Genomic DNA, 12,176 nt, shown 5'->3' on the forward strand with positions numbered 1-12,176 from the left:
GCTACTATGCCTGAATACTAACTGTATATTAGTCCCGTGCAAACAAGATGAAACCTCATTAACATAGTATTATGAAATCCTTTAATGAGATTATTACAATGTACTTCCTATCGGCTTAGTCTGCTGTAATATAGACATGTAGCTTTATCTTTAGCTAAAGTCAATTTGACGCTTTATTGTTGCTATGATATCAGTAATCTGCTCCATCTTGAGATATAATGGGTGACACTATACAGATCTGTACAGTCATACATGTTGTTGATAGGAAACAGGAAACTGCATTACAGGAATGTTACAGAAAAGGTGTTGGCAAAACGCTCTGGATACGTTTTTATGGTGTTGGGATTTATCAGTGGAAATAATAAACAATAATAATCAATGGCGCTAACATTTGATGTAGTTTGTTATCTCTTCCAAATTTCAATGGTCAAGAAGAAATACTTGTTTTAAAAAATATGTTGCCAGAGGAATTTGATTTTCAACAGTAAAATAATATCCATCTTACTTCATAATGTTATTACATTTAATTAAATATTTGAAAAAGGTTATAATTTTAATCAGGAAAGGATTTCTAATCCGCATTTAGCCGTTACTTGATAACTTTGTCAGCAAGGTTCTAGCAAACCATTTTACACAAAAGAAAGTTGGATTAAATACTGGAATAACATGAGTATTCCAACAATAAAGCTATTAAGAGGAAACAAACGAGTGAAATGATGTTTTAAAAGCCATGTTTAGATAGCAAGGCTTATTCTGAGGATGTAATGTAAAGCACTTTGCACAAGTGACATGACATCATCATTCTCCGCCTCATGAATGATCTTATGAACTGTGTTACGTTGCTGTGCTGGTCTACTGCACTGGCCATTACTGTGTTGAGAAGTAGCCTTTAACAGGGAATGAGTCTGATCTGCATGTGAGGAGGAGAGATCGCTTCCACTTCACTTGTCTCCGGCTCAGAGCTCAGAGCTGTAGCACCGCGTTCGCTCCGAGGCCTCAAACGCACCAGCGCGATGAGAAGTGATGCCTGTCGCCCCACATTCAAGTGTGTAGATATGTGTGTGTGTTGAGGGGGGGGGACAGGATGGGAGAGAACTCACCTCGGTGTCAGCAGGTTTCTGCTACAAAGAAATACCACGGAGAAGCCCAATAAATCCTTTTGGTGCTGTCAATGCACTGCAGCATTAGCATTCATTTTATATCAATTACTGAAAAACCTTTAAATTCCAAAATATTTGTAGGAAATGAAGGTCAACTGACATATGCTGGAAAAGGTGAAAATTAATAATAATATCCATTATTTTTTAATAATGGCAAGAATCATGGTTGTATCATTGTTATCCTATTAATGATGTGTTTAAATGGATTAATGAGTTGAGCCAGGAACTATTTCTGGAATTGTTAAAGTAGCATTAGCCACAGTTAGCTGGATCGATAAAGAGCAGGGGCAGAGCTGAGGTCAAACATCGAACATGTCACAGTTCCATTTTCTGGTATGGAAGACAACTCCTAGTGTGCATGGCATGTGAGTGTTGTATAATATGTTTCGCAAATAATAATTTGATTATAAATAACAATTAACATCATTGTATTAAGTCAATAAAATTACGACAAATTAAAATTTTAAATATTTTAGAAAATTCAGAGGAAATGTCTTCTAAAATCATACATATGTATTTTCTTTATTCTATATTGATGAATCAATTAATTGTCCTTTAATTGTTACAGCACTAATGGCTCACATCACTAATGTATATTGTCCCGTTAATTAATCGAATTGCTCTTTTATTTCCTAAATTCTTATATATCATTACAAGCTCTAAAAAACCTGGATTGTTCCAACCTGTCCTATTTTCCTCAGCGCTGTGGCCTGATTGTTGTCCTGGGACAATGAAAACAGACTGTGTTGCCTATGTGTCTCTTTTCACTTGCAATGTAGAGCTGCAAAGATTAGGAGATCAATTGATCAGCAGTCAAATAATCCCAAACTTTTTTGATAATGAGTTATTGTTTAAGTAATACTTCAGCCTGTCAAATATTAAGATTTTTAGTTTTTCCTCTTCAAAAAATCATATATAAGTAATTATCTTTGGGTTATGGACTCACAAAAAAGACGTTTAAAACTTGAAAAACCCCAAAAGACCCCAACCCTGACTAACAAGTAGGAGTTAGTTGTGCAGGAATGAGAACAATCCCTCATCCTTAAACACTGACCGCTGTGAACACACTAACAAGCCAGAGGTACAGTATGGCTACGGGGAATTGAACTTGTCCCTTATTAAATCAGTGAAGAAGTCAGTAGAATCCTCTTTTCTGTTAACTTCCAACATGCTACACAACTATTTAAAATCAGTGAAGTGCCTTTAAATATAATTATTCATGATCCATGCGTCAGTGTGCAGGTAGGGAATTCAGCAGTGGAAATAAATGCAATAAGCACATCCATAGAAAAAGCATGTGTCTGCTGTGAATGGGACATGATGTATGAGTGTTTATATATAGCCGCTTGCAGGGATTTGCTTTTGTTCAGCTGTGGTGTTTTCTTTAGCGCACCTTGTAGTTCTGGTCCCAAAGGCCAGAGAACTCAGGCTCAGCCAGGCTGTCAGAAAGGCTCGGGTGGTCCTCTTCCTGGTTGGTGGGTTCCTCTTGGTCGTCAACATCAGAGGAAGCTGATGACGAGCTGCTAAAGTCTCTCAACTGCTGCAAAAACACACATCGGGTCATGATTGATGAAAATACAGTGGATCACAGTGGTGCAGTAATGACGTTTTTTCTAGGGCGAACCTGAAGTTAGCATCGCAGGAGGTCCCTCGACAAAAAGCAATGAGATTTCGTAGAAATTGCAGAAAATGTGATCACACATTTATGATACCTACATGTTTTGTTTAGCAGGATGATATCCACCACTCATATGATACATGCAATTGCCAAGTCGTAAAATAGCTAACGTTAGGCTATAAATGCAGAACATTACGGAAACATGGCTGCGATCATCACCCCTGAGCTAAAGGCGCCTAATGTTCGACGTGCTTACATTTAGCCGTCTCATTACGTTAATGTTCGCGTCGAAAGGAGCCAGTTGAGGTGGTTTGGGCACCTAGTTAGGATGCCACCTGGGCGCCTCCCTAGGGAGGTGTTCTAGGCACGTCCAGCTGGGAAGAGACCGAGGGGTAGACCTAGGACCAGGTGGAGGGATTATATCTCTTCGCTGGCCTGGGAGCGCCTTGGGATCCCCCAGTCAGAGCTGGTTGATGTCGCCAGGGAAAAGAAAGTTTGGGGCTCTCTGCTGGAACTGCTACCCCCGCGACCCGACCACGGATAAGCGGGAGAAGATGGATGGATGGATGGATTATGTTAACAAAGGGTGTTTTTATGACATAAAGATGGTTCGGATATTCACGAGTTGGGTGATTTCGCGTGACAAGACGTGACAATCTCTTAAGCGTATGTTAACCACCGACTTTTTTTCAAGCATCAAACCTAAAACAGGTAAAAAAAAACATATACTATCAAATGAAGCACCCGGAAATGTTAACATTCTGACTCATTCCCTTTTTTTAGGACTCCTTCCTGCACCACCGTATGAGCCACTCACGATGGTAGCTCTCTCCTCTGTGGCCGTTGGGGGTCTGCGGTCCAGGTAGTGCAGCAGCTTCTCTCTGGCCCTCCTCAGAGACGGGTACTTGTCAGTTAATGACAGTTTAGGCGTCGGTGGCGGGTTTCTCTTTCTGCTCTCCACCAGCGGCCCCTCCTGAAGGATCTTCTCCACAATCTCCACTCTCTTTGACTTCTGCCTCTCTTCTAATTGCCTGAGAAAGAAGGCAAAGCAACCGTGGTACGATGTCAACAAGTACATTTACTCAAGTATTGTGCTTAAGAACCCTTGGACATACTAGTACTTTAATCGATATTTCAATTCAATGCCGTTTATCACTTCTATAACAACACATTTACGAGGCAAAAATTGTACTCCATTACACTTATTTATACTTCATAGTAACTAGCTATCAAAAAATATAATAAGACATATTGACAATGATCGTGAAGATGTGCAGTATTTGACTGAATAAGCTCAAATATATTGTGAATCCACAGCTTAGCGTTAGTAGACAAATAATGAAAAACTTTCAAATTCAAATATTTAGGAATTATCTTTGATACCAATTAGATTTTTTTAAAGCCATTACAAAAAGAAAAAAATGTAATTAAAACATTTTTGGGCAATAACTTTTGAGATGTATGTATTTTTATGCATCCTCCTTGTTGGATTAAGACATAATAATTATAATAAAATAAATACATAATAATACAAATAATAATATCAATAATACTAATATCATACAAAATAAAATATAATAATAAAAATAAAATAATCAAATCTGCTCCACATTGACAAATCGCAAAATGATAGTGATAAAAACTAAATAATAATATTGTATAACGGTTTAAAAAAAGCCATTCTGCGTAATGAAAATATATACTGTAATATAGTATTATAAGACTATCTACTTTAATTAAGTAAAGCCTCTGAGTACTTTCTCCACCTCTGCAAATCAACAACACTGCATGATACTGAAACGCGGCCACGAGCGAGAGAAAACACCCACACGCTGCTGCACGGCGTGGGAGTGGAGGACATGCGTGTGGGAGAGGAAAGGGAGAGGAGAGGACATACTCTTGTTTTCGTTGTATCTCCTCTAGCTGTTTCTGCTGGTACATATGCTGGATACTGTTCAATCCCTCAGCCTGCAGGGACTCTCTCAGCTGTCTCTGTCGCTGCTCTTCCTTCTGAGCCTTGGCTCTGGCTCTGCTTTGATTGACCCGTAAGCTCTCCTAAAGAAAACACATCAGGTTAATTAAGCTTTAGTTGACAACGTCATGTATTTGAACTAGGAAAGGTGCTCCAAAATGATGAAATGTTCCGGTTAAAATGGCAAATAAAGCCTGATGATGGTAGCATTGCAAGATTGTGATGCATATAAGTGCTCGTAGTCCAGAGCTGAATGACTGTATTTATAATGAGGGGGTGTAATGAGAATACAATGATAATGTGGCTTCTGCCTCAAATCTCTCCCTCAGTATGTTAAAGGATCATTTGGTCCAGATGGATGGAACGAATACAAGTCCTAATGTCTCAAAATATATGATGATTTCTTTATGCTTCCTAATGTAGCAAACGTTACAGCCGTGTTTGAAGTAAGACTCAGGTAATCAAAGACTTTGATTGCAACTTCAAGTCATTTTATGTCCAAATGTTTGTGCATTTGCCTCATCTCACAAGAAATATGTTTTTATTAACTGTATAAACCTCAAATGGACTTAATAAGTGCACACATATTGATATTTAGTGCACATAAATGAATGTCTTGTTACTATAACAGCAGGAATGGAAGATCCAAGTTGTCATGGTTTCTCTGCTTGGTTAAAGGGGAACATTCACACTTTGAGCAGAGCTACTGTAACTGCCTAAAAACTCTGCATTAGGGCTGAACAAATATTCAAAATTGAATTAAAAATAAAATGTGGGCTGGCACAATGTACATATCGTAGGAAGAGCAATATTTAAAGGTGCCCTATTATGGTTTTGGGGGTTTTCCCTTTCCTGTTGTGAGTTTAAAAGGTTTTAGTGCACGTAAATGGTCTGCAAAAGCTCAAATCCCAAAGTTCCGTCCAGAGGGAGTTTCTGTCCCACACACTCCCCCCCTGCCTGAGATGCCTCCACTGCAGTGACATAGTGACATCACTACGTAACACCTGCGCTTCTATTGGCTATCGCTCCAACACATTGTACGTGATAGGCTAAGGGGCGGGACATCTCTAAGCGGTTGACCAATCACAACAGAGCCGGCCAGCTAACCAATCAGAGCAGACTGGGCTCTGGTTTCAGACAGAGGGTGAAAACAGTAATGATGCTAAATGATCAATCCCTCCAATATTGTGAATCATATCGCAATTATAATATTAAAGATAATTGCAATTACTTATTTTTTCCAAATCGAGCAGCCTTAATCTGGATTAGTGCCTTCTTATTATTTTGATAACATAAATCAACACACACAGTTGTGGTGTTACACTGCCTGTGGTTTCAGGAAAACTGTCCAGCTTTTGCAGCTATTGGACATCCACATCTGTGTGGGCTAATTGAAATGCATTCTCTAAATCAACTCTTCATTTGAGATGCACGTTTGCCTTTATTTTCTACGAGGCATGCAGAAATACTTATGCTCATTGGAATGATCTTATATAGCTTTATAGATATGGAAGCTATAGGAAATGTTAATAATGCATACTGTAGCTCTACAGCTCATGTTCCTTATGACTGCTGAAACAACAAACAGTATTTATATGAGAGGGTGCTGGCGCTCACTTGTGTGGCTGCGATGTTGGATTTCAGTGATTTGACAGCCTGCATCCGCTTTTCCAGTAGCTCCCGGTTCTGCTGCTCCTTCTCAGCCTCTTGCTGCTGCATGCTGAATGAAACGGGGACAATAACAGAGCATGTTAAAGATCAGAAATAGTTTAGTAGAGAGACAAACAAAGCAGCTGATTAGGTTTGTAACTTCCAGGAGCTGAGCATTAAGGTTCATTATCATGACTCTGAGCAATGCTTTATTGTGTATAGTTTTATTTAGAGTATTACATGAAAGTATCATACACTGATACTGATTAGGGAGCTCAGGTTCAATTTACATGTAGGCATTTAGAGTTTAGTGTCCCTGCGCTGTGCAGGACGTCCTGCCTTGTTCCTGTGCCTAATATCTGTGGCTACAAGGACTTTTATTGCATATTTGTACTTTTGTTTATATAAATAATGACTTATTTCATTTGAATATGTTCCGACTTTCCCCAACCGAATTCCCCTGGGATTAATAAAGTATTTTCATTGATTGAATATAAAACCAAACAGAACAAATCTATTTACATGTACAGACACAAATGTTACTATGATAACTCAGAATTCAACATATACCATACTTTTTGAACTACAATGGAGCTCAATATTAAAAATAGAATAAAATACAGTGCACCGGGCATTTGCTACTTATAATTGGGATCAGTTCATTGTTTGTTTTGGTCTTTTAAGAGGTCATTTGGACAATAAAGTGTTATAATGCGAGGCTTGAGGTTTTCAATGGCACCCAGTGTTTCCCATACATTGATTTATTTGTGGCGGGCCGCCAATTAAAATTTATTTTTTATTTTTGTGGTCTAATGCAGTGGTTCTCAACTGGTCAGGCCTCGGGACCCACTTTTTCCTTTGTCAATAAATCGCGACCCGAAATTTTGAACCACTGAAATCTATTCAACAAAAATCCTGCTGTAATATATATACGCTTTTCAGCATACAATATTAATTAAAGTGAAGTACAGTGCATATATCCCTTATATCCCTTCACAGAACTAAAGTATGCTTTTAAAAAGGTTTAATGAGATGATGGAATCAAAGCTGACCTGTATAACATAAAAAGGCACACATGCTGAAACCCAACCCCAGCAGGGGGGTCTGGGGGGATTCTCCCCCAGGAGATTTTTAGAAATACTAACATATAAACTACGCATTCTGGTACACTCTGAGAAGAAAATAAATAAATCTATTACTACCCGACATATTAATAATAATTTATGCCATTGTTTGTTTTTCACTTTGTTCTGAAGCTGAACTTGCTGCTCCTCACAGAGAGAAGAGCAAAGAGGAGATAGTCTGTGTGAATGACTTTAAATTGTGGGTAAGGGTAGATAGCTCCCATTGTTCTGTGACCTGTCAATCATCATATTTCATTATGTGTTCATTTTAGGGCTGTCAAACGATTACATTTTTTAATCAGATTAATCACAGCTTAAAAATTAATTAATCATGATTAATCACCATTCGAACTATGTCCAAAATATGCTATTTCTTTATGTATATTGTTGTGGGAATGGAAAGATAAATGAAAGAAGGCGGATATATCCATTTAACATACAGTAGCCCTATCTATGTTTATTATGCGTGTCAAAATGAAAGACAGCCCAGTCCACACACCTATCAATCATCAAACCGTGGGGTCTTAATTCATTACGTGTTGATTTCTATCAACGGGGGAGTACTTCAGGAAAGTCGACAGAGGGGGGGCGGCTAGTGGAGTACTTCGTGACCACAGAGTGTGAACGTTGTGATCAGCTGTTTTAGCGCAGTTCTCCAGTGAAGGGGGGGGGGGGAAAGTCTCCCTCCGCAGCCGGTTGGCGTAGTTTTGGCACTATTCCGTTGTACAGACCGACGTTAACAGCAGCCCTGTCTGTGCACACGGAGACCGACTCTGTCGTCCGGTGATCTAACCGCCTTCTGGAAAAGCTTCACAAGTACGTCGGTACGCAAATGCGCTTTGTGACACAAGTGACGGTACGCATTTCAGATTACGCACATAACCTGCGTACCAGTTATGTGCACCCCTGTACTACAGCAAAAGTATTCTCCGTCGGGACTTCCTGCAACAACACCACGCCGTTATCTTGATTCTGATTGGCCAGAAGACATTATCAAAGATGTTATATTGAGAAGACGATCACTAGGCCTACGTCACAAAAGTTTTCAAAACCGTGGCTACTGAAATCAATATTACTAACTGCTGTGCAATTTACTCCGCGCGAGTTGGCAGACTTTATTTTGCTTCCTTTAACATCATTTTTCATGGTGGGGCTAAGCCATTTCTTGGTATGTGTGTAGCCTACCCCAGCCATACCCTGGCGCTGCCACTGGTGGGATGTATGGGGCGGGCCATTCTGCACATGCGTTAAATGCGTTAAATATTTTAACGCAATTAATTCAAAAAATGTATTACCGCCGTTAACGCGATAATTTTTACAGCACTAGTTCATTTGTATCTGAAGTTGTACCCATGGATGTATAAAGAATAGTTCTACCGCAAAGTTATTCTCCGTGGGGACTTCCGGCAACAATCTTGATTCTGATTGGCCAGAAGACTCGAAAAAACTTCAGCAAAGATGTTTTATTGAGAAGATGATCACTACGTGACAGAAGTTTTCAAGACCGTTTATGGTCTCCGGTACTTCCAGTCCAACGCCTACTGCATGCACAGCTTTAGAAAATCGCGACCCACAAGTTGAGAACCACTGGTCTAATGGATAGTGAGGTGGGCTGATGATCGGAAGGTTGCGAGTTCAAATCCTGCCTGGAACACCACTTGCCCTTGAGTAAGGCATTTAGCCCTCGGTTACTCCAGGGAGAATGTCATTGTAAGTCGCTTTGGAATAAGGCGTCTGCTAAATGCCTACATTGTAAATTACCCCACAGATCCTCAACTCCGGTGTGTCTCACTCATTAACAACGCAACACAGAGCAACAAGAACGTTGTCTACAGTAGCCATGAACTCACATGTATTATCTTATTTGAGGGGGGGTGGATGCGTGGGCCACCCGTATAGGTTAAGGTGCCTTTGGCTTTTCTTGCCAGGGGAATCAAATTCTGTGGGAAACACTGGGCACCTATGACTCATGTTATCGTTTGTGTGTTACATTGGGTATAAATAACTCACTAACCAAATAAATGATATATGTTTATTCTAAATCTTAATCCAATATATTGCATATTTATAATTTCTTCCTGCCTCTTCTTTATTTAAATGTTTTATAATAATAATAATAATCCTTATATTTATTATAGCGCTTTATCAAAGACTCTCAAAGCGCTTTACAAATACACATTACACATACAGATCATACATGTAATGGTCATCTACTGTGGACAATACCCACAGGAGCAAATTCGGGTGAAGTGTCTTGCCCAAGGACACAACGGCCTGACGCAGTAGGGCGGGAGCGGGTTTCGAACTGGAGTTCCCCAACGCCCCCCTTGATCTGATGATCAAACGCACAGACCACTGCACCACCCGTCCCGTTTTAATATGAGTGTCTTTGTTATGAAATGTGCTTTATACATAAAGCCGCCGTAACTTGCCCTTATTGAATAAGCTGTATGAAAGTCGGCAACAAGGACACTTTCGTTAGTGGTGACCCGTCAAAATCATATAAGCCAACTTTCACATGGACTCGTACTAACCAGAAAAAAAACTACTTCTAGTACAGTATTTTTTGGAGGGACATTTAACTTCACTAACTTTAATCACTTTTCAGATCTTTCAGCTAGAACTTTTCTCTGTCAATTTGAGCTCTTGAAGCATCCTATCAGGCCTGCTGCTTGTCATATGTTGTGCCAGTATGAGTGAATGATCAATAGGATGTGTCAACTCTCCAATGAGTCCTCAGAGATATGCTTTTGTTCCACCCTGAGCCCAGTATATTGGCTTAAAGGCTGATTACCTTTTAATGGTCTCTTTCAAGTACTTGGCAGCTACCTTGCGGCTGGCTCGGCCCTCTTCGATTTTCCTCTGACATTCAGCCTCCTCTTTCTTCAGCATCGATGCCTGTTTACTATCAGAACACAATCACAGAGACATGCAGAACATATCAGTCTCAATATGGCTGTTCAAGGTCGATATAGCTGATGCCCCATAGAGGCTTCTCTTAAAAAGAATCAATAAAGAATGGCATGGTGCAATATGACAATACTTTCATTAGGGAGTGATACTTTAAAGTGCACAAATAATTCATTTTTAATTATCTCCCTAGGCATACAAATGTGATTTCGCTGTGTGACATCTTCTACTCACTTATTTATATAATGAGATGAATTTTTTGCTCGACACACAAAAACGATAGAGCGTGAATGGAGAATATGTTTGTTTTCCGTACTCCCTGAGATGCTGCATCCTGAGCTGCTGGTGCTGGCTGGCTTTCTTCTCCTGCTGCAGCCGTTTCGTCGCCTTCTGCTTCTTCAGGACCCCGAAAGCCCGCTCCTCCTCCTGCACCTCCTGCCGGAGAGAGGAGAACCTGCCAAGCTCCACCTCCACCTCGCTCAGCTCCAGTCTGAGGAGCAAAGATGTAGAAAAAAAAAAAGAGGAAGAAAGTTGGAAATGCAGACTGATAGTGAACGTTTCCTAAATCTATTTCTCCAGTACCGTCACTTAAAGGTCACCTATTATGCAAAATCCACTTTGTCATATCTGTTATACATCAACATGTGTCCCCTCTGTGTGAAGAGATTCTGAAAGTTTCAGGAAAAAAGATTCTCTCTCTTTTTGTCCTGATCCATTTCTATAAAAACCTGTCTGAAAATGAGCTGATCAGATTTTGGCCACTTTATGATGTCATATCGATGTTTTGGCTTGCGTAACCATTAGCCAATCACCAACCAAGGTAACACCCGCCCACCTTATCACCTGAATCTCCTCCTAGAGCACCATTGTGTTCTTTTTAACCAAATCTCTCTCAGAGGGGCATTGGGAGGGGCTCCTTGTTTTCATCTAAAGTAACACACAGAGAATCAGCACGTTTGAAACAGGGCTGAAACAGAGGGGATTATGGGATGCTACAATCTGTTTGGTATTTGGAGCCAAACACATCAGAGACATGCTTTGTGCATAACTGAGAGCTATAATATATTGATGAAAAACAGTACAATAGGGGACCTTTAATGTGGCTGAGAGAAGAGAACTACACGTATGCAGGGTTTGGAAGCACAATGGCAATTTGATTTGGTTCTTATCAAATTGGTAAAAATAATTATGATTAAAAATAGATCAATCAACTGAATGAATTAGTCTAGGCAGTGATAATTGTTTTAATCCTACAAAACAGCATTCAGACAATTAGAGCATATCATTTTCAAAGCAGTTCCTTCATACAGCGTTATAGGTTTAACAACAAAACTGCCCCAGAACGTTACACATGACAATGGCAAAGCTTTTCTTGCTAATCAAACTCAAAGACGATCATTGACAGCATGTATGACTGTGATGAAGCCGACAGAAAGTCAAATAAGCAGGGATTTCTGATTAAAAAGAGCATTAAATTGGGATTAACACGAGTGGTGTTTGGTTTCATCTAGCATTGAGGTGCTAAACACAACCCCGAAGTCTGGTTTGAGACGTAGATAAGAGTTTAAAGGTTATTCAGATGGGTAAATACTGCGTAGCGGTTTCTGTTACTAATATAGTGAAAAAACATGATATTTTTTCAGATTACAGTTCTTTTATTACAAAAGCTTTCATAGTTTAACAAGTATTCTTTTTTTATCGAAAATAGACAATATATCATGTTTTCATCTAACAAATTGTAA

The 12,176-nt window shown here is 39.6% G+C and overlaps 1 protein-coding gene across 1 annotated transcript in view; it reads right to left on the reverse strand.

Annotated features, from left to right (window-relative positions):
• cfap74 (cilia and flagella associated protein 74) overlaps nucleotides 1-12,176 on the reverse strand; it is a gene marked incomplete at its 3' end in the record, with an annotated part of 69,013 nt that overhangs the window by 44,159 nt on the left and 12,678 nt on the right. Inside the window, 6 exon segments of the mRNA XM_034206986.1 lie at nucleotides 2,554-2,700; nucleotides 3,596-3,809; nucleotides 4,676-4,833; nucleotides 6,368-6,470; nucleotides 10,319-10,429; nucleotides 10,751-10,924. Of these exon segments, the coding sequence (XP_034062877.1) occupies nucleotides 2,554-2,700; nucleotides 3,596-3,809; nucleotides 4,676-4,833; nucleotides 6,368-6,470; nucleotides 10,319-10,429; nucleotides 10,751-10,924 (907 nt within the window).

Source organism: Gymnodraco acuticeps, unplaced genomic scaffold, assembly GCF_902827175.1.
Source record: "Gymnodraco acuticeps unplaced genomic scaffold, fGymAcu1.1, whole genome shotgun sequence".
Classification (NCBI taxonomy): domain Eukaryota; kingdom Metazoa; phylum Chordata; class Actinopteri; order Perciformes; family Bathydraconidae; genus Gymnodraco; species Gymnodraco acuticeps.